General features: G+C 42.9%; 1 protein-coding gene across 14 annotated transcripts in view; it reads left to right on the forward strand.

Annotated features, from left to right (window-relative positions):
• Positions 1-24466, forward strand: part of LOC128874964 (CUGBP Elav-like family member 4) — a 614239-nt gene that overhangs the window by 549537 nt on the left and 40236 nt on the right. For all 14 annotated transcript variants that reach the window (XM_054120189.1, XM_054120193.1, XM_054120188.1 and 11 more), the window contains one exon: positions 12418-12497. In XM_054120189.1, coding sequence (XP_053976164.1) covers positions 12418-12497 — 80 coding nt within the window. The remainder of the gene's footprint in view (positions 1-12417; positions 12498-24466) is intronic.

Genomic DNA, 24466 nt, shown 5'->3' on the forward strand with positions numbered 1-24466 from the left:
TGTTTGCGCAGGGTTCTATTGCGAAACCCGCTCTCCGCATGATCCGTTTCAGGTTGCATAGTTCATAGATACTCTCGAGAAATGCATCCCTTCGTTGCTTAGGTTCGACTGTTTATGAACATTTTTAACGTCCTACAAAATTGGAGGAGAATGGTCCATTTCGTGTTATGGTAAACTATTTTCTTCATTCTAAGCTTTGTTTCTGTTATTTTTATTCTAATAAAATTTAGCTTTCCTCAAACTTCATACCAGTTCAATTCAATTTCACCTGGAAACCACCATTTTTCAATCTTCCAACGAATGCTCAACGGATGGAGAAATGATTCCAGAACAAGAAATAATTTCAGGAGAAACGATTTTAAAGTTTCCTGTTCTCCTTTCTCGGGAGATACTTCCTGCCAAAAAAAAATATCTGCCGGTGGAATTTCAAAGGATCCTGGATCCAAGCCACCGTGTTCGGGGGCAATTGAAGAAGAACGCAATTTTTAATTGGTTTTCGCGGGAAAGTCTTAACCTTTCGTTGGCCACAAAGCTGCGAAGTTTCGCGGACAGTGATTTCAAAGTTCTCGCGCTATCGGAAGTCGAGCTCCTTCTTTTTAACTTACGATGTTCCCCGGCAGGATCTCGTCCCGTTCAGATTAAGAAACTCCATCGAAGACGTGATTAAAGATTAGGTTCCCTGTCTGCCCTCGGCACAAGCCACGGTTTTTACCTCGATCGATTAAAACTTTAAGTTTATTGGAACCTTATTAAACTGCTATCTTACTTATCTTTGAATAAAATAATTCGCAGCTCTTTTTCGCGATTACAGTGGCAGCAAGGGAAGTGTAGGTTATGGTGTTTCTGTCTTATTGTGATTGAAGAACTCAATAAAAATATGCAAGAAGCTGTTGGAATATTACCACTAAGAGAAAAATAAAGGTATGTAATTAAATTTCAATAGTATCAAACTGATGATCACCAAAACTATAATGTAGAAGAGTCGTTCGACCCATCAGAGCAGTAGAAAAATGAAAGACACGAGTTTTGAATATGCAGAATGAGAGACGACAGCCGAGAAGACAGGCGTGGATCATAAATCACATCACCATAATCAAAGAGGGAAACCAGTAATGATTGACAGAGCAGGAGTCGGGTTGGCAACACGTGACAGAATTTGGAGTGGATTGATAAAACGTGACGAAACGAATATAAGAGAGAAAAGCGTGAAAACGCAGAAGAATGCAAAGCAGGAACATGGAGGACATCGAGGAACGTTGAACTTTCGCCAAAATTTGTTAGAAGGAAGATTGCCTAGCCATCTAATTAAATGTGAGAATAAAAACAAAAATGAAAATGATCATTAAATAATCGCGAGGGATCAGAGCGGAATTGTCGTGTTTGTTTCGATAAATTATTTTCCCCCGTAGTCTTCCTACCGAGGAGCTCTCAATTCCAGATGGAGTAAAAGCGCTTTTGTGGTGCGTACCAGCGATGAACGAGAACCCATCGTCGTTCCTGACCATTCAGCACTATAAAGGGAGCTCAAATATTGATTCGGTTGGCAATTATGAGTGGTTTTTCACTGGGTCTCCACAAGCATACCCTTCGGTCCTGTTCTGCGCGTCTGCTTAATTACGGGATGTTTGCGTTTCTCAAAATTAAACACCTCTCGGTCAGGGTGGTGCATCGCGGTAACCCCCGGGCTACTCTAAACAAATTTACATCCAACTGGAGAATGCTACGCAATAGCCGATCATAATCCTTCGGACGATTTCACTTCCACTTCTTACCAAACCCGTAACTCTTCCGATTTTTATATCAACTACAGTATATAAAAATATTTGGGAAATACTGGCGCCATAAGCTAATGCAATAGCGTAATATAAATATCTATATGAATAAGCTTAAACCTATAATTTAATTCAAACAAATGTTTTCGATAGACATAGAGGATACGAATATTTATGGAACTGACTGTACTGTACAATAGAATAGGCTATTAGAAAAGCCTAGTAAAATAGACTTGAATAGAATAGAATAGCAAACACATTTACGTACAATACTGAAAACGAAATGTCAATTACTCGCGCAAACGCACCCATTTTCCAGCCCGATTAAAATATGAGTTAATCGATTAACCTACTTTCCATCATTGCGGAAATCCTGCCCGGTCCCGCGGACAAAGTGAATATATTTCCACGTAATATCAATCCAGAAGTGTGATCGAAAATCATGACTTACCGCCCCCCGTGCACGATAGAAAGGAGATTGGAATACGGAAGGACGAAAGCGAAGTTCTCCGTGGATCCTCGACAGGTTTATTTTCGTGGCAGTAAATTAACGGTTCTCCGCAGGACTTCTCCCGGAACCCTTTCGCGATGCCTCGCCCTCGTTCGAGCAAAGGACCCTCCGCTGTTCCTAAGCTGAAATTAGCGAAGGCCAATGGAAAACGGCAGCTCCTGGACGAGGAAGTAGCGAATCGTCAGCCTTGAACTTCCGTTTTTTTCCCTCTTTATGTCTTAATTTTCGTCGTTAATTATCGCCAAGAAAGTTATCCACCCGGTGGTATTTACACGGAACCGCTGAACCTTCATCTCCATGCGTTTTTATAACTAACAAGGGATCGGGGAAACTTTCTTCGTTCTATATTAAAGCTTGCTCTTTTGCGTTAAACTTTGATAAAGTCCCGATATAATGTAATAACGTAAATAAATATATAAAAACAAATGGATGGTATTATTCGCGCGGTCCAAATACTCTTTTTTCACGCCTCAGGTTCTCGTCATTCATGCATTCACCGAACTCATACTCCACAATATTATAACATATTAAATAAAAATTCCACCTCGTTTTCTATTTGTAACAGAATCCTCGAAACAGGACTACTACCAAGTCCAGCAATCACTGTCGTTGGAGTTAATTGAAAATTTTACGAGTTTCGTTCGATCCCCGTCGCGAGAGAGCTACGGACGCGGGGTCAAGGGAAACGCGAAACCACCTAAGAGGAGAGCAAACTGAAGAGAAAATAAATTGCCGCGAGTATTGTGTTCGCCGCACCCACCCCCTCGCCGTTTCAACAATTACACAGTTCTCCGACGTCACATTTCGCGGATCATTCGCAAATAAAGAATAAAAATAAGAAACGACGGGAGACACGGGGTAGAATGGAAGGTGACGAGCTACGTGCTTTGGTATGAAGCAGCCGCGAGCTACTTCCGCGAAGTTTAATTAAATAACGAGGTGACGTCGTGGACTGTGAGGGTGCACTCGCGACGCGAAGCGAGACAGAGAGGCGCTAGGGGTTGAAAAGAAGGGGGATAGGGGGCAGGGAGAAAGACGGGGCAGAAGTGCAGAAGCCAGCGGTAAGAAAGACCGCGGGACTTGGAAAAGGGGATGGACTCGGTCGAGGTGCCAAGTTGCTAGGTGACTTTGCTAGTTATTTAATTAGTCCTGAGACTTTCCTTTGCTCCACTGCGTCGTCCCCTCCCCCCATCTTTCCTCCTTTGACTCTTTTTACTCCTCGAAACGCCACTTCCTTCGCTCGCTTTTTCTCCTGCGACATCTCGGGTCTGTCGGTGCCTTTACCGCGACTTCCTTTTACGACTTCCAAAGGACAATGCGCCGCTTTTGCTCTTCCTTCGACTTATTGTACCGTTCGGTCATTTCTGCGTGCCCCTTTGCGCGCGTGGGTGTCTTGTTTCGTCGAGAGACAGGGGGAGGGACCCATCACGCGGAAACGACGGGAAATTTTCACTTTGAACTTCGAACGAGGTGGTGGGTTCGGTTGGAGGTACGAAAGAATTGATTTTTTTTTGACGATTTTATACTTCGAAGTATCGGGAATGTATTCCGAAGAAAAGACTTTTGATAATTAGAATTGGTTAGGGATAGAGTCCGTAGCTCTCTCGTGACGGAGATTGCACGAAACTGGTAAAATTTTCAATTAGTTGCGAGACTCATACAACGATAACATATTAAAACATATTCGCAACGCATATGTTCCTGATACAATCACCCTTTCTATCTTTTTTAAATATCCGCGGAGAATTTTCAGGGGCGTAACGAGAAACGAAAATAAAATGGTGCATTCTGCCAACGTTTAAACGCTCCTCGTTCGCGGTGGATGGCGTGGAGCCGTCGCAGCCCTCGATTTTCAGCCGATCGCGAGGACGTAAAGAAGAAATAAGGAGGAATCGAACAAGAGGAGAGAAGAGCACGCTGTGTTTGCCACGTCCTTGAACGAGGAAGGCGAATAGATTCCCCATGGGAAGCCGGCAACCTTTCCCGACGTTTCGACCAAGAGTCTGCTTCGATCGAAACCACTAGCGGAAAAGTAACAAAAGCTTACGAGGGCTTAGCCTGGTGACAGGATGATTGCTGGTATTATCGAAATTACTCGAAGGCGAATTGCGCTATACGCCATAACGAACTCGCAATTACATGAAAATCGTACGTTAACCTCATCGCCGGAAGTCCAATGGACCGATCTCGCTAAACCCCTCGAGACTGCACAGTTGGAAATTCTAATGGACGTACTTTCGCAGTTTCTCGAGTCGACTTACACGAGCATAACAGTAAACACGGCGGAAAATATATTTACACGAGGCGAAGTACTTGTATACAGGTTGTATGTAGAGTTGAGAAAAGAAAAGATATCAACGTGGAAAATGAAATTATTTTTACGATCGTAGAGTTGCAAAGATTTATGTAGCTAAATTTCCATCTTCAAGTAACAACGTTGAAACCACCAATTTACTTAAAAGGGAAGTACCTGTTACGAGATAAACAAGTACGCACTTTTTAAAATTGTATCAACAACATAAATTATATTAATAGTACGAAATTCAGCTGGCCTGGAGAGTCACTCGAAAATACCGTAGACTCTTAGGTCCCCACTGCGGAGAAATTCGCTGGCAACACAAAATCGTCGTACGTGCCAGGAAATTCTCTAACAAATATTCGAAGATACTTCGGCCCGCACGCACGTTATTCGTATTCCCTTTACACGTTCTTAAGAAATTCCGGGAACATTTGCTGCAGGTAGAACAGGAGGAGAGAAAAGAGTGGAGCAGCTGCGACAAAAAACCTCGACAAAATTCACGGTGAACGCGACGCCAGGACCACAGCGGTTCCCGATTCTCTTCGTCGATGGCACAGCGTTGTCTCGCATAGTGAAAGAGACCTCGACGTTCGACCGTTGATATGGAAAGAAAGGAAAATTTTAAATTATTTCCATTGCATCGCAGATAATAAGAGATAACTAAAAGTGATTCTTCTCATCGCTAAGAGCAGCAGAGTGCATTTCCACCCCTAAATTAAGCGAATGATTCCCTGAATAATCGACGGTGAAGTTTTTCGCGGTACCTCGTTCGCGGCCAACCTCCGAAGCACAATGGCCATGCAGGCCAGAAAAATAACAAGAGAAAGCTGCGGCAAAATCCAAAGTAAATGTGACGCGGCTGACCAAACCGGAACACGATTTCCGTAGTTGTCGCTACAATAATACGGCGCGTTGCATAAATAAAGCATGCACGCTGGACGTGATCAATATTGGATGTGATGAAAGTAAACCGGTAAAACGCCGAACGACGCTCAACCCTCGTCGACGCGCGCGACCGTCTGTGTAATTTAATGCCGGGTAAATACGCCAAGCAGGGAGTAGTTTTGCACTGTAATCTAGATGAATCTGCTGGGAAGGGCCACTCCCAACGGGCACAGGCCCCCGTCAATTACAAAATGACCGTAAAGGGATGCCCGAGCATACTTTCGCGTTAGCCTCTTATCTTTCTCTTCGAGGCGACGCTATTCAGATATTTAATAAGAGAACGAATCCCCGTGCCGTCGCCTGAAGTCCCTTCAACCCTTACGACGCATAAGGTCGCAAAATTGTTCGCGCAAGAGACAGAAATTTATTCAGGTTTATTTTATCGGCCTTTTAATAACGTTTTCCGCGTCGTTACGTGTAGTTATGGAAGAGCTTTTAATCTTAGGGGTGAGATCCGTTTGTCTGTAATGACTTTTATTATATTCGATCGGTCTTCGTTAGTAGAAAATATTCTGTGAGCAATTCCAAGAGTGTTAAAGAAGCGAAAATTAGAATTTATAATGAAGTTTATAAAGACGTACGAGAAGTGTCCATCGTGTATAATTTTATGATATTGCGATGTATGTGAAACACTATGGAAGTTTGTGGTTCGATTTTTATGTGACTCAAACCCCCGTACACCAGGCAAATAAACTAAATTAATTTCGTAGTAAATTCCCATAGGTTTGCTTCGATTATACTCCACGGCAAACGAACGTAACGCATTGCATGGTGGATTTTCGGACCATTACTTGACCGCAGGCCCCACAGTATGGCGGGATTCCCCTAGTGCTGTTTATATGCCGTTTTCTCCATTTAATTGCATTTGTTGTCACTCTTCATTTGTTTTAACTCTGCAACAGAATACGTAGCAGTTGTACCAGTACAATCTAAACAATCTTCTTAGTATCAACTAAATCCAACAGCATTGTGAATATTAATTCATTTCTAAGTCACTATTAAAACACAGCAGCCTTAGTTCCAGCTCTAAATCCTGCTTTCTCACCTTACTTCGACGTTTCAGCATATAAACTTTATAAAAAATCTACCTCTTACGTATAAATCCATACAATCTCATATTTCCATCGTAAACGGATCCACCAACGTCCTTTTTTATTCAAAGTGGAGGCAAATACCAGCTATCGGAAAATGGCTAGAAAATTGCACGTCATAATATGCAGCACCCGGACACAAAGTAGACGTTCATTTTGTACTTTTACAGCGCGAAAGGGGGCGTCAAGTGGTTTCATAAGTAGAATGTGGCTTAGCCGAGTGCCACTGAAAATGAGAGACGTCGCGATATTTTTCGGATGTACGGAGACGTTCCGGTTGGAAATTTATCTTCTCGTAATAGCAACGTGGCAATGCCGTTTTCCGGGTGTTGTCACGTCCCGTACGTGTATGCCCCTTTGTCTTCTTCCTTCTTTTTCTCCGCCCTCTTGCAACATCCCTTCGGGATTCGGTCGTGTCCGCACTATAATGGCATTTCGTGTCTCCACATTACACTTGCTGTCTCGCCTCCGTACTACACGTTTCCCTGCGTTTTACAATGCCGTCTTATTTGTTTCCTCCTCCAAATATATCACAAATTTCTCGTATCGGGGGAGAACTCGAGATACCAATGCGCATGGTTGACGGAGGAGTAAAATTCCAGACAGGGTTAGAGCATGCTTGGACTGATTACAACTTTAAATTTATGTTTATTATTTGAACTGCTCGAGAAGTTCAAAATTAAACTCTCAGCTCGCCTTCTATTCAATCAAACAACAGATTAACGATCCACATTTTCGTCCAAACCTAACACATAATTCGCCGTCGCGTATCCACCCTTTCCCTGTCTCCCCAACATTTGCATCCTCCATCTCTGCCTTGGAGGCTCGGCGTAGCCTTCGTTTTGCCTCGCAAATATAAAAAGGGCTGAGCAGACACGTGGTTAGTAACTTTGTCAGCGTTTTTAATCCCGCCTCTTATCCCGTCTCTGGTTTCGCTTGTCTCGCTTCGGCCCTCTTCTCCGCCCTCTGTTTCACTCGTACGTTGAACAAACGCGTGGGCGTACACTTACGCGTACCCCCTTTTTTATTTTTGTTCGTTCTTTTCGAGTTTCGACGCGCAGCCGTGGTCTGTGTACTCTGCGAAACCAGCCATTGTATCAATTACGTGCGTTCGCGTCTCGCTCGCCGGGATTTAGTAGCTTCATCAATGAAATTGATTCGTTTGATCCGTACCCGACGCGAGTACACACGCCGAGTGTCGACGGTGATAGCTCCAACGGCAGTTATCGAGCATATGTTCCGACGATTTGCACGTAACTCCGTTCCACCTGTTCCGACTTCGTGTATCGTGAAAAATTTATTCCGGAATATCGCGACTCGCGCCGTTCCGAACGATTCAAGAACGAACGGACCACGAGGCTGACAACGATGATGCTGGAGTTTGCTAGTATTGAATGATCTATGGTGCTTTAAACGATCTGGTTGTTGGGCTAATTAATAGAAATATTTGACTCTATTTTGTTTTTATATTTAAATACACTTAATCGATGGCCAATTCCCTTTTGTTTACTCCACGTGATCGTGAATTTCCCTGCTATTAATAGAATACTTTCTTTTCACTTAGCTACTGACTCGAATCCATCAAGGAAATAATAAAAACCCCACCCAGTTACACAGGAGGCCTGGACGCGTGTCAACAACCACTACCAGAACGCCTTCGTAGGTGCGTGCAAACACGTATCAAAATACTGTGACGTCTTTTTGGGGGGACACATATTGCTCGACCTATCCCACGCGCTACTCTTCCATTATAGCTCGTCACTTAATTGAGTCCATAAACAGTACGATTATTATTCGATATTAAGGAACGAATTATAGAGATGAATTTGTGAAATATGTGTTTAAAACAGGAGTTGTAATGTAGAACGACTGATCGATAAGGCAGGTTGCTCTGTTAGTAACATCACAGAGCACTCCGTCGATAAATCCTTTGATCGTACAGGGCTCTACATTGCCGAGTCTTACTGACAGAGTGCACTACGTTGTCGGCAGAGTGCTATCTATACCTTGCCCATCAATACTTTATCATTTGTGCAACATTATTGCAAAGGGACACTCTTTCAAAACTATATATCTTCGGCTTTTGAATGCAAAAATATACTGTTTTTATATATAAAGGGAACTAGTGAGTAAAGGATGAAACTAGTTCCCAGACGGGGTGAGGGTCGAGCTTCGCGCGACATCAATCTTTGAACTTGGAAGCACACCGCGACGAATAACATGTTTTAAAGATGTGAAGATTCCGACTGTTCGATAGTGGAACCTCTATTGACTCAGGGTGAGTAACAGCAAACAAATAGGATAGAAGACTGGTTATCCAGCAGCTTCCACTTTAGACATTAAACAAACTTCGAGAAACAGAGATGGAGAGAGACATGAAAATGGTAAATGCAAAATAAACCATCGCACGTCTACGATAAACTAGACAGATCAGATATATCGTCTTGGAGAAGTGATAGAATCGTCATTCTTAAAACACGCACATCCTAAAAAATCATGAGGTATCCAGAAAGAATTACAAAGATCGACCAACGTCAGGATAACCCAAAGGACATATTTCGGAGATGAAACCAATGTTACCCAGCAACTAAACCAGTAAGAAATTCGTCTTCCTCTTCCATTTCCGCAACTCCATTAGAAACCATAAGTACACGCCGCCTGTAATACGATCAAATAATTCCCGGTGGATGATAAAAAAGAAAAACACCTTCCACATCCCCGCCCCCCTTCACCCCCGTATCGGAGAGTTTCCAGGGTATCGGAAAGGCTGCCATTCGCTCGTATACCCGCGCAAGCAACGCGCGTTAACGCTTCGCGAACGACGCAGGGGCGTTAAGGGAGAGAGCAGCGGAGAGGGGTGGCAGTGTAGGAGGGGGTGGCCCCGCAAAATAAACTTAGACATGTTTGCCGAGCAATCAAATATATGAGTGGAAAGTCTCGCAGGCGTTATCGATTGGTTCGAATCGGCTGTGGCGGCATAGGGGCGAAGAGGAAAGAGAGAACATTGGAACGCGGGGGCGGCGGTGGGCAGGGGGTCGACGGAGGGTTCGAGACGAAATGGGAACAGGGGAGAGATCCACCAACTATATAGTCCACATCGTTGGCGGCGGAGGGCCGAGCGGTTTGTCCAGTGTTTGTTGTTCGCCGTTGTTCAAGGGGCCAAACATAGTTTTCGAGCCGACGAGAAGGAGCCGCTGGAACAGACACACGTACACACACAAACGCACACCAACCACCAGTTCACGCGCACAGAGCACGAGCTCTGTATACCGACGCTCGCTACGTGTGGGTGCCGAAGTGTACATGTACGTGCGTCGACGCGAGAAAGGGAACGCATACACGAACACGTTCTCACACAAGTCCGCGTAAAAGTCCGCGTACAAGTACACTTACACGAACGCGAGCCAGGGGTACGCAAGCACGCGAACTTTCGAGAAATTCGACTCTTTTATTTCCGCGCGCCCCCGCCCCACGAAGCAAGGATCGGAGGGGAAAAATCTCAGGAGCGCATCCTCTTCGAGAGATCTCGTCCGCGCGAAAAGCAACGGACGGGGTCGAACTAGAACGCCTTGAAAGCTCGGACAAATTCTTACGATGTCGGCGAACGACAGGGGTCGAATCGCATGAAAATCTGGCCCACGTACCTACGACCTGGAATCGCTTTCGCCGCCAACTTTCAACGTCCTCCCGTCATTCTTCTCGCAAATTCCTACGCGAAACGCGACCCCCTAGGGAACGGTTAGGCAGCGGGCAATTTTATGCCTGACGAAACTGAAATTTGATGGTATCGACAGCTCCGCGATTATTAGCTAGTTCGCCGGCTTTGCCATCGACCATCGAAGTCTTTGGGGGAAATTACTATCGAGGAGCTTGGAAAGAAAACAATTTTTCTTCTTTTTTTTTTGTGTCTGCTTTACATAGACTACTAGATTGATGGAGACTATTTTTCAACATAAATGTTTTTTTTTATAAATATGTAAATGAATAAACCTTACGCTTATGTGTATCTATAATGAAAAATTTATTTGCAAACGTCAAATCTATGGTTTAATTTCGACAAATGTTTTCAACAAAGATAGAGGGTACGAATACTTATGGGACTGACTGTATGTGAAAATAATTTTTCTTGCTCCATAAGATACAAGCAACCATGCAATTATCAAGCTTGGTTTTGTTTTGAGATAGTGTGGATAATAAACGAATCTTTCTAAAAAAAATGTTATTCCACATTTTCGATTGACTTTTGCACAAAGTGTACCTCGACGCTGGATTCTGCACGGTTAACACGGAAACGAAAATGTCTACAAATTTTCGACCATGTCGAAACGGATCGCGAAGTTTCAGAAGTCGAAGTATCGATTACCAGTCTAAAATTGTCTTCCAACCCCTCGGCGCCATTCGAATAACGATTGGAATTTAGAAGGTAGACATTGAAGTGTAGAATCGCGAAGAGACTTCGAAAAGGTCCAGGGGCTGAAACAGAGATAGGGAAGACGTTATCGTGTCATACTCCAGCAGGTAAGAGGGTAAAAGTGCCCTCTTTTCGCCCCAATTCCCTTCAGTCCTGCCCCCAGCCTATCCCCGGCACATAGCAATCGAAACTCATTTATATTTCTGGACCCGTTTAAGCGTATCAATTTTAAAGCTCCACTCATGAATCACTAATTTTCCTAAATATTAAACTTCGATTTTATACCTTTTCGTGATATTACAGTTGTTAAATTTGCGATTATTATTATATCGCCTTGTCACATCTACCTTCGTTATTCGAACGGTAACATTTTGATTTTCTAGAAAGTAACATTACAATTTTAAAGCTTGACTCCAGAATATCTAATTTTCATAAATGTTAAACCTCGATCTCGCTTCCATTACGACTATTAAATTTGCAATTATTATTGTACGTATTACTTCCTACAGAGGGCAACCGAAGCTTCCGAATAAAATCTCAAAATTGCCAACATATTACTAACCAAATAACCAAATACATGGTGCTATTCGTGCGCTCATACCGAGTCCACTAAAATATTAATTTCACCGAGTAAAATTAATAACCACTGGCCATCCATTCGGACCATTAAACGGCGCTCGGTATCTAGTCCATAAAGATTCACTTGAACAGAAATTATTTTCCAAGCGCCGGAACAGAGAGGTCTGGATTATTTTACGAGCGTGGCTAGATAGAAGTAATTTTTCAGGATCGTTCGCTCACCGTGATACGCATCGTTATTGCTCTAAACCAGGAATGGTGTCCCGGATTACGGAGCGTTTCTCCGTTCGTGGTAAACATCTTTTATTAAGTGCACGTTGCGCTCCACTGGCGCGTCAATTTTTCAAAGCACCCTCGAGTTCTTTGTCTTCGTGTCTCTATCTGACTATAACGATAAGCGCGCGTGACAAAGAGTAGGGGCGTTTAATCGTTCCATCATCGCTGGGGACGGTCTCGACTCTCCACGACAATGGCGGAAACGGAATTCCTTTTATTCCACCCACTTCGCCAAGTTAAAACGATTCTCGCGTCTTTGGAATATCGAACTGCAACGCGTGAAGTTTCGTACGGGAAAGTGAAACGAAGGCTGACGCCTCTGAGGATCGTTGAATCGGAGGACAATACATAGATCGATACGGAAGCGAATGACAATCTTCGAAAATTGCCATTGTTAAGATTCGATTAATGTATGACGATAAGAAAATATAAAAATAACTCGGAATTACGAACTTTTCAATACAAACTGTTTTTAATGAATCCTCGATTGAGGGAAAGCACAATTATTAACGAAGTATTTCTTTTGATTTCAGGCTGTGCATTCGTAAAACTTTCGTCACATCAAGAAGCGCTAGCGGCAATCAATTCCTTACACGGTAGCCAAACTATGCCGGTAAGTGGCTTTATATTACCTCTCTTTACACCTAAACACTAGAAGAATCGATATATCGAGAATAAAACTACGAAAAATAAATTCTCTAAACGGTGAGAATGTATAGCATACTGTTACGTTAAGCCGTAAAATTCTGTTTTTTTCGGTAGACACTCGAAAGGCACATAAACAACTTTCTATTGCTGACTAATCCATTACGTAAATTCAGTTGTTTTCTGCTATTCTTTCCCATTCTTCTTCCAGATTTTCTATCCTAGTTTCATAACATTCTCTTCATTCTTTCACCTAGTGCAATGTTTATATTAAAATATATAGCGTTATCCTCGCGTTATTCATCCAAATAAATCAAGAGACCGTCGAACAGTTAAAAATTCGACAATAAAAATTTTCCAAGTAAAACTAACTAATGGCTCGCAATAAAATTTCTAGTCACTGTTTAATTTCCATTTATTCTATAATTATTATTAAGATTAGTTCTAGTTAGCCTACAGTCTCAAATAACATATGAACAATAGAAATAGAACTATTAAATAATTATTCCACAGCATTTCTACTCTCGCCAATATTATTTAAAAATTTACAGATATTAGTGTCTGTTTCTTATACCCATTTAGAGGAAGCATGTTAAATTTCAAGCTCTAGCTACCGTCACGTCGACCAACATGTGTGTTAAATGATCCAGACGACTAACAAATTAGCAAGAGAAAGAAAACAGAAATAAATGCGCATAGAATTAACATGGCAAATGGAGCCGAGAATAATACAAACGACGAGGCTCGCCCATGGATGGTCACTCCTCCGTAGCAGTTAAAGCGTCCAAGGGGTAGACACAGCCGTAGTAATGACTGTCGTGCTTGTAAATACCCTGCGCCTGCAATCTAATGACTGGCCAAACAGAAATCTGCATAACACTTGGAGAAGTGTGGGTCGCCTCCTTCTTCTTCGTCGTATCTCCCCTCGGCCCCGCGTCAAACCGCCAAACTTTCTCGGTTTAGGGTCGGACCACGAATTCCCAGTTGTAATTGAATTGTCAGTGTGTTCCGTTCGGGATTCCACCTGCTGATTGGCGAAAGTTCGCAAAGCCGCTTCCCGAACTTGACCATACTGCGTCCGTCTTCCACCACCGTCGTTGTTGTTTAGGATTGCTAAAATGTCCCTGCGACGAGAGAAGCGATTTCTCTGCTTCTCTTGACAATTAAAAATTTTGCGGAGGAAGCACCAAGAGTACCTGACGCTGAATAATACCTAGAATATTTTAGGTCTGAGGACCACTGGACTAGTTATCCTTTTTCCACAAATCTTCAAGTGTCACAGAAATCATTCATTAACACTTCACACAGGGGTTGCAAAGAAACAAATGCATCGAAGCTCGATGAACAATGAAACCCCATACACAACCGATACTGTCCGACACATTCGACAATTTTTTCGATATCCATCGTCACCGGGGACGAATAAAGGAAGACAATCGTGTATTTTCCAATGTCAACGAGGAATTCTTGTTCCTGTTCGCGTCACGAATCAGTCGCGTGTGCAAAATCACGAATTGCGTCAACCTGAAGGGTGTGGCGGGAACATGATGGGAGGGGAGGTTGTTACGCGAATATTACTCGTTATAACGCTCTAATCCAATAGCGAGAGGCTGCGGGGTAGAAATCGTGGGCACAGTAGAGAAACTTCAGAATCGTGCCAGGGACCATTTGCCCTTAAAAGAGAAACTGACATGACGCGGAACGTAATATGCAGATCGCTTAATTATCACAACGAATTATGCAAATTTTGACGCGAACGTTACGAGATTTCGTTGCGTCGCATTGGGCACTCCGAGGGTGCGGAAACGTAGGACGGAAACGAGTCACGCAGTTTGCCCTTTCATTAGGACCAGTCTGGATTTGTTAGCCCCCGAAGAAGCGTTAATAATTGTCAAAACCCATGTGACCGTAGAACCTATTAAATCCCTTTCGTGTTTGGTTATTTTTTAGACTTGCAAACGTCCGTGCATCGCGCAGAGTAGCGATGTACCCAAAGAAAAAGAGAGAAAATTATCTTACAAAATGTTTCGAATGTGCTCTATATCATCCTCTGAAAGCAATCCAAAGTTATTAACAATCTATTCAAAGTTAAATCTACATTCTTGACTAGCTCGAAAATTGGTAAGCGGGTTTATTCAAGTCCTGCCACTACTTCAGAGTCCTCTCTGCTAGCTGGCAAGCCGCTTTACCCGTTGCAGCGCCGCCGACCCTCGTTATCTTGGTCTTCCGGAGTCCTTTTCTTGTTCTGAGGGCTCCGATCCCACATTAGCGATGCCAGTTTAAGTCAATTTATCCTTAAACGAACATTTAATAAAGCTAATTGGGCCCCGCGAAAAGAACTTTCATCAACACATCTCTAAAATTCTATCATTCTGACGAATCTAACGAGGTTCGTTCCATAATTCGAATAATTTCATCTTGCTACTGCCAAAGAATAATTTGAATAATTTAAACAAATTAGCGCGGCTCGTATACAAAGCTCGCGAGCATCTACTATCCCCACCACTCTATGACACGAAATACACTAAAATCGCCGTAATGCATAACTCCCAGAACCAACCCTACAAAGGACTATAATAAACCTTCAACGGATCTAATTTCAAACAATATAAAATCGAGTAAAAATTATAAAATAAATTCCTTGGACTCAATCACAAGCTGGCTACCAAGCTCTCGTGTTCACAGCGAAAGAAAGATGCGCTGTCTAAAATCCCAACATTATTTCTCCAGACGTGCGATACGTCGGGCGCTGAACCGTCCAAATATTTTCCGTATTCGGTATCCAGGCGAAACGTTCGCCAGGGAGTTGCTTGCATAAGGGGTGAGCGATTAAGTGGTACGACGGTGGCGTATATACTGGGGATGCTTCAGGGTACACGGTAACCGGCCGCAGGACGAAAACGCTCGGCTCGAGAAAGGTCCTTGTGATGATTAAGGCCTGTTAAACCGAGGGATGCGCGTATTGCGTCGGAACCTAGCAGATATGAGGGATCCGCCCGAGTATTCCGAGGACTCTCCAGCGTCGAAGGAGAAGGAACAAGGGCAGACAGAGGGAACGTAACGGAGGAAAATCTCGAGTCTCGTCCTTGTCGAACGTGAACGGTTCTCTACCTATAGATCCTCGGAGGTTAGAGATCCTCCCCGTCTTCGAAGCATCCGAAGCCCCCGTTTTCCTTCGTCGACAAACGCGATAACGGAACAGCACGAACAACTCGTCGAATACACGGGGATCGAGCACGAGGAAGTAGAAACCCCAACAAGCTCTCCCCCCCACCCCCCCTGCCGTTCCTGTCCCGTCGAGCAAAGATTTCAGCGCTTAAAAACTTCTTCAAACCGATAAGTTCGGTTTCTGAGGAGCGTCGGGCGTTTTTCAAATGCAAACGAGCGAAACTAAAACGAGAACGCGGCCAATTCGACGATCCGACCAAACGTTTTTGCCGGTCTGGTTGCGTAAAAATTTTCAAGCCATTCCGCTTTACTGCGTTCTAAAACTGCATTCGGAGAGCAACAACGATCGGACACGATTAAACGTACGAAAACATTTTACGAGGCCCCGATGTTATAGTTTTCGGTCTACCCGCGCATCTAGAACAGTTTAGTGCCACTTTATGCTCCGTTCAGAGTTTATTATCGTTATACACACCCCTGCCCCTGAGGCGTTGCTGCTTTCCTATCGTCGAACTTGATGCTGTAATCAAACATGCGCCCGACTAGTATGGTTTTTATCGGACGCTAACGGTGGGAAGACGAGAGAATTCGCTACGTTTTGGGTGTACCTGCAAGATTTATCGAAGGGGGATGTAAGGAACGGTCAATTTTGGTAAAACACGAGATAAAAATATAACGCTAGAATTATTGATGCGATTTCAAAGTAATCATTGAATTTTTAACCTACCTCGCAAACAATAAAAATGAATGTACAATATGTGTGGTACGAGCCATCAATTATAGCGTAAAAAAAACTTAAACATAAACTACAATACTCTATACGATAAATAATTTCATACATTATTTTTATGTATGCATAATCGTTATTGCACAGTCTACTACTCTTGTTTTTACAATATTCTTTACGCACGTTTAGAGTTATAAACACTGCCGTTCCCCTATCATGAGAGAAACAGCAACTTTATACGACTCAAGTTCTGCAAAGATTTTTCACTTGGAATTTATGAACCGTGTAATGTGATTCATGTGCTACTCGAATGAAGCCACGAGGCGCATCCCCGCGCTACGTAACTGAACCTGCAACATATTCACGGTAATTGCGACTCGTTTTTCTCGGTATTAGAGTTGTAAATTTCCAACAACGAACAATGAGGAAATAGTGCTCTTTATTTACAAGGATTCATTATACTCGAACCAAAATAAGTAATAGAAAGATGGACTCGCGAATGTAATTATATAAAAGAAAACTTATTTATCGAACATTATTAATAGTATTTATGTCAAGCTTAACACATTTATTTATGCACACCCGAGGAAAACGTATTATCATATAGAAATCGAAGAATAATAATTGGGTTTCCAAAAGTGGCTTCAGGATCTTATTTTCTAATGATAAAATTCGCCTGCATATTTTTTAATTCCACTGCGTCGAAACAGTAAAAATGCATAGAGTCGCGCTCAATATGAGTGCAGCTATAGCCAAGGGTGCAATTAAAAAAAATATTGGACATTTTTCAAGCGACGACGCTTTGAAGAAAAATAACGAACTTTTACGGAAAAAGTGAAACGTTTTTTTAGAGGGAAAAAAAGCAATTGCACGTGTGGTGCTGGTTTTAGCCTCGACGATGAAGGTACATTCGGTTTATGTGTGCGTCAAATGACGCGAAGATCGACTCATCGGAGTTCCTAGAGACGTCAGAGCTTGGAAAAAAGTTGTTTTGAGGCAAACGACTCCAAAGTTTTTACGTTCACGTTTTCAGACATGTAATGCATTTTTTCCGTTCTATTTATTTTATTCCGCGAACCATCGTCTGATACGCCCGGTTATAAAAAGGGATTTTCTGCCTCGGGTCTCTTTGTTTTTCCTCTTCAAAGACCTTTTTCATCGAATATTTAAACAAGGCTTCTACTGCGGAGTGAATGTTTTTGACAGCAGCGTGGTACGTGTTAATAGAAAATCCTTTGCAAATGCCTGGAACCATGCAAACTAAATTAAATCCATGTAGAGCGATTTGTGCCACTGGCGTTGCTAATTATTAAAAAATAATCTGTTCTTTTGCAAACTACGTATTATTTTTACTGATTACAGATGAATTTACGTTTCACATCTATTTTTCAATGCACATTTAGCCGTACATCTTTCGAGCCTTTTATCACAATTTCTAGCTTACGTCGTATCCCGTCTGTGTACGTTGCCAGAGTGAAAGAACACCGAAACAAAGTGTCACCTAGCAGCTACATGGGCAATTACCACGTACGCCTGCCAGTTTCTTTATCGGGGGCGGGCCAATCGAAAAACCTGTACCGCCACACGCGTATTTTCCACGGTTAACAATTTAACATGTTTCAACGTAGAAAGTTTCGGTGCGTTCGGGTAAAAAGAGACGCGAAAAAATGTCTCGCAACCTCGGGCCAATCGGGGGCGATAAAAATTAGAGTGAAAAAGAAACTTTGACAGATCTCGAAACGAAAACTCGCAGGATACATTTATGACATAAAATCTTTAACCCATTCACTGCCAACTACGAGATGTCTCGTAGCTTAAATTTATTACGTTTCCGTCCTCAATTGTGGACGCCAGGTCCGAAAGGGTTACCTTGACACGTTTATTCGTCACACCTAACAAGGGCAACGCTTTCGAATAATCTCGCTCCTAATAACGCAACCCAATAAAAGTACAAAAAACCATCCGGAAGGTAATGTTTCCGAAATCAATCGTTTCTATGTTGAAAAGCGTCGCATTTCCATTTATATTGTAGACGGCCGGTATTTCCCTGGGGAGTTCCTCGCGTATCCGGGGCGAGCACGGGTGAATTTGGAAATCGCGGCGCGGTATCAACTGATCGATCATTAAACCGGGGTTATTACGGTGAAAAATTGCCAGTCGCGGGCCACGAATTCCCTCCGATCATTTTTTTCTCCCCTGGCCGCTCATTGAGTCGAATAATGTGATTTACGCTACTCGAATTGACAGCGCGTTCGCGCGTCACGTGACGGCCAATATTTCTCCAGGGGTCTCAATATTTCTGCGGAGGGGTTGGCGGTCCGTCTCTCGGTGGTATGTGACACCGGTGGAATGCGAGCACGCCAACCTCGCGCGTAGTTATGCCTTCCGAAGCGTGTGACATTTCTTGTCACGCCTCGCGACATGCTCGCGAGACCCACCCCCGCGCGCACACGCGCCTTGCTCTTTGCTCCACCCCGCACCCGGAGCTTTGCAAACTCCTGAAATGTCTCGTAATAAAAGCAAACCTACGAGGGGGAAGTGTTTTGCCACAGTGTCGGCTAAAACGTACCCGGGACGTAACAGCCGTTTCCAGCGCAAGAATTTTACGTAACGTTCCTTCGTTTTTATTTCCTTTACCCACCTTCCGGAGGCCACCGCTGGAAATTAAGTGCTCGGAATAAAAAAGACCCACCCCTTCGGGGGTGGCGAAAATTTTTCACATCGAGACGTGCTACAACGAATTGTTGAGGGATCGCCTTATCGGGTTTATTTTAATGAGAAACATGAAGACAAAGAGAGTTTCTGTTTTTTAAGTTATCAACCCCCTGAGCAGTTATTAGCGCCATGCTCGTTACTGATATAAGACGAAGAGACTTTAATATAAATTATAAGAAATAAATGTCGATGGATAGTAATATACAAGCCAGCCTCGTAAAACTCTTAAAAAAGGACTGCATTTTCGTCTCCAAGAGTGGCAATCATCGCGGGTAATCGGAATGAAAAACAGAACGCGATACGAGAGATTAGCGCGAAATGAAGAAAGTTTTACGGCGAGGCTCGATTTCTGCGATACTTTTTGAGCGAATGTTGACACGAGCGATTAGATGCCCCCGAACTTTAAAAGTTCGTTAAGCCCGGTAAAAGTAGGGACCGTGTGTTGTAGGTGTACACGGCAGAGCATCCAGAGGCAGGAGTGGCTCGCCGGGCACAGGGCGGATGTTTCTTTCTCTTCAGGGAAGCGAGCGAAAAGTGGATGGAAGGAAATTGTCTCTGCATTAACGGAGGCTCGGAAACTGCTTCCAACATTTAATTAAAGACATTCCCTGAGTAATTCCCTCGGCGGCCTCGTAATTGCATTGCTTTTATCTTCGGTACAACTGTTACTTGTTTGGCGAGTCTTTCGTATCGGGAGTCAGAACAGGAGACTAAATCCCGTGGGCTAGAAAAAGTACGGTCCGAAGAAAAAGAAACGCGATCGAGCGTGAGACATGGAGCTCCCCCGGCACCGCCACGTTTCTTCGTAAGGGATGTCTGTCCTTAAGGGACGATTCTTAATATCGCTATTATCGTGATTAAATTTAAATTGGATCAAATTAAAGCTCGATGTTCCTAAGCTTCCGCTTTAAAAGTCAATCGATTCGCGAATGTGTCGACTGTAGCGTGGTTAAAGGTAAACTCGGTTAATCGGAGTTTCTTCAATAGAAACTGATTTTATTATTACTCTTCGCTATAGTTCGCCATTTTTAATACGTACCTGCACTAGAAAATAACTTATAATTGCTGTCTAAGAAAACGACAGATAGTAACACTGCCATCGCCCATTTGTAAAAAGATGAACAATTAGTAAATCCACAAAACTTCCGCGATACACAAATGAATGAGATAAACAGATTTTGCGACTGAAAAGGAAACAGCTATCAGAATGTTACAAATTCGAAATCAGATATTTCTTCCAGCTGGCTGGCCCTAAGCGTTCCTCTTGTAATTTGAAATACATGGAAGAATTGGATGGTTTGCATCCGCCACTCCTCCGATTCGAGGTCCGGTAGAGGATCACACGGACAAGAGGCAATCGGCGTTCCTGCCGGTCTTGCGGTTCCAGTTGCATCTATTGAAATTACCACCTTTGGAATTGGCAAGTGTGATGGTGCGGCTAACGGGAAAGCCTCCAATCGAGTAGGTAATTGCTTCATTCCGTTGCCAAGTCTGCTGCAATATCGCGCCCCTGTGAGCCGAGCCGTGACTTTCAAAGATTTTGGCAATCTCAAAGGATAATAGATTTTTCGGATCCATTCGATCATACTGTCTGCGTCGAAACAGCCGAAAAATTCGCGTGCAGTATGAGGAGACTTACATGCTCTTACATGTTTCATTAAAAAATTATAAATAATAATACAAAATGATAATGAACTGGCACTTCGTCGACTCTTATGCTCACTTGCTGAAGTAGTTGATATCGACATTTTTTATTAACGTTTCATTAACGAGTGAACATTTCAAAATGTTGAAAAAACTGGGACACCCTGTGTTTCATACTACCTGTGCTTTATTAAAAAATTTAATTCAAAGCCACATTTTGAAAACCTTTAACAAACCTATCGCTCGTTTAAATAATTATTTTCTTCGATTGTACACAATAACATATTAACCTACGCACATAAAATAATCAAAATATCCCTATATATAAATCATATATTATTTTCTTTGTGCATGGTGCATCATATTATTCCCGTATTCGTCGTCACAGCACCGCACCGTGCTCGCCTCTGTAAACTTCCAGTCGACGCCCCCCTCGTTAAATTTCAGCCCGCCGATCCCCGAAACGTTCTTTTTCGAAATGCGGAAGAAATTAACAAACGGAAAAATTACAGCGGCTTTAAAATCCTTTCGCGAATTATGGTCCCGGCGCCCCTTTACGGTGACTTTGCGCTTTTGTGGCGCGAGTTTTAAAAGGACAACCTAAACAGCGGCTGCCACGGGATAAACATAACGAGCGGGAGCGTGGAAGCTTCAAACGTTCTCCTGGCAATATCGCTTGGGGTGGCTTTTTCTTTTCACGTGTAGTTCAGAACGTTGGATCGGAATTAATGAACCGTAATCCCCCAATAATGAGGCTTCGGCTTCGCTGGCTCTGATACGACCTCGGCACCCTTCTTACCCCCACCTGCCCGTATATTGGCCCCTGTGTGTATCGACGGGCACATATGTGCCCCTGTAAATGTCACATACGCCACACGACTTAGCAGGCCGACGCGCAGAGAGCAGAGGCCTTCCTCGCGTCGATGCTGTCGACGAGAGACAAATTATTTTCCTCAACAACACGCGTCGATGCTTTTCACCGCGTATAACGAGTTGTTCGAGCGGTTCTCCTCGTAGAGAGAATACAAAACGTACACCCCGCCACGCCTCGCCACTCCATCCCTTCCTCTTTCACGGTCGTTCTCCAGCCTGTCGATATTTTTCCCAGCTTTACGAAAGAGCGCCCCTGAATATTTTTGCCGCGCGAATTTTCCCGGTCGCCAATGACCTCGACGTCGGCGTCGTCGTGCGCCGCCTCCTTCCGCAGTTCTTGGTGAAAAAGGGACGTAACGAACCCAGGGTGGGGGCGACTGAAAAATTTTCTTGCTCAATGATTTCGTCGGCAACGCTTCTGGTCTGTCGCGAATAATGCGGTGATAAGTGTCTGGAGTCTCTCGCTTTATGAAGGCAGCGTCGAAACAAAGAAAAATGGACTCGTAGTACTCTCGTAACAAAATACTCAATTGCACTCGTCGCTCATTCGAGTATCCAGTGTATCGTTAATTATTTTACGTCTCATTTCACTTATTATTACTCTCAACACCAACCAAATTCCACTGCCAAATAATCAAATACCACGGGAAAGAATTCCTGGTTGGTCCCATTGCTTGATATTGTATTTTCTTAACTACGGTGTCAAACTTGAAGATATCCCGGCCTGCGAATACTTTCTCGAGCACGTATGAGTTTCGTGGGCACTCTTGATATTAGTTACCTTAACGCGGAAAGTTGAATTCGGCCATGAAAGCTGCATAACTTTTATGTCTTGTAAACTGTGGCTGGATGCTGGTTTCCCGGTGGCGGTTATTCGCGCGTTCGGCCATATTCGAGCTTGGCTGTAAACGAAACTTTTAATAATCGTCAGCTCAACCGTCCCCCCCCGAGCCCGCCCGCCCCTCCTTTACGTGGGAAAGCCTTTTCTCCGTGGAATTTGCGGTGCCACACCGATTGTATTCGACGCTCACACGCGTGACCGAGAGCAAAGTGGTGCTTCGCATAAAATGCTAATGAAAATGTCACGCATCGACACCGATGGGAAAAGCTTTTTATGTTTCCCATGAATTCCAAGCTATCGGGGCGTTAATATTTTTTATCTCGACCCATTCTACTCGACCGTTGTTATGCTGGAAAAAACTCCGTCGGATAATACCCGGTAATATGGAAGCATAAATAATGTAACGAGAGGTAAAAAAAAAAGATGCGTGTCCAATCGTTTCGTTTTTACCAGCGATTACCAATTTGCTTTACTTCAACCTTTCGGGATCGGAAATTATTTTTATCGGTCGCAGAATAAATCTCCTTGTGTAAGTTTATCGATATTTTCATAGTTTCTTTCTTACGTTCTAATTGGTAGAATGGGTGTACAAGTTTTTCCTAAACTGTAATATATTTCCTATGCAACCTTTAACTATATCACAAGCAGAGCAAACGGAACGAGTCATGCTTCTAAAAAAGAAGTAATGTACCTTGTTTCACTTCCAATTGATGACAGCGAAGTAGTGATGTATGAAACCATGCAGCTGAAAAGTATAACAAAATAAATATTCAATTCTCCACGACGAAATCTGATGTCCTAACCGAATGTACTTGGTTCTATCAAATCTATAAACTTTTATAACGAGCTCGTTCTGTCAGTTATCTGGCGATACCGCGCGAGGGATTTAAAGAAAACGCTCATAAAAAGTTTTATAAATTCCGATTTCGCGTGGTGCAGCGGCTGTACCTTTGACGCCGGGTCCGAAATGGTTACGCAATAATGACAAAAACGCTTTTTACAACGAACAGCACAATAACCGTGGATGTAATCCGGTATCGATGACGACCGTTGAAAAATCGTCCCTGGTTATAATACACGCTCGTTCGACACAACCAACTCTATGGATAATCCTTTTCTATTCAATATTCGACGCTCGTCTTTGAAAGCATTACATGCATCTCTCGAATACAAAAACGTGTTCGAATGCAATTTTAAATGGAATAACACGGTTCAATATCTGCGGCGTGAAATTTACGCTATTGCGAAATCGCTTCTTTTCGAGTTTACCATCGAAACTTTATTGATATCACGCTCCACATTGATGGACTAATGTATGAATAAATTCAGTCGATGCTGGGAGGTTTTACCGTTTTTTGTTTGATTTATTTCCATCGATTGGGAAATAATAGATCTTCAAAATATTTTCCATAACATTCACAGACTGTTTGGCAATTTGGAAACTTTAGTTTAATACTTGCTCTATGATATTATGCAGCTTGTTGGCAAACACTATAAACTATTTCGAAATTTTTAGGATACTCCCAAACCATGACGTGATTTCAAAGAAATATTGTACACCGGTATTTACAAATATAAACCATTCTTTTCCACGTTAAATTATTCTCAAATTTTCCAAATATTTCACTTCATGCTCGTGAAAAAAATTCCATTACTGGCGTAGAGTATAGAGTTCAAAAAAGCAACGAGCTTTGCCTCAAATTAATTTTAACAACATGCCAATCGTTAGTCCGTACTTTTTACTTTGGAAATGGTCAAAGTATCAAACAAACGGTGAAGGGCTCCGTTATTAATTATACGTTTACACACTTCTGAGTAATGAACACGTAAATACTGTTGACTCGTCGCCATTTGCATTCGTAATTATAACATTTACATTCATCGCTGCGTCACTACCCGCGATAATCATATTAATAATCATGTTCCACTATAAAGACTATCGATTGTGTATTATTTCCCAAAATGTTTA

This window comes from Hylaeus volcanicus, chromosome 4, assembly GCF_026283585.1.
Source record: "Hylaeus volcanicus isolate JK05 chromosome 4, UHH_iyHylVolc1.0_haploid, whole genome shotgun sequence".
NCBI lineage: Eukaryota > Metazoa > Arthropoda > Insecta > Hymenoptera > Colletidae > Hylaeus > Hylaeus volcanicus.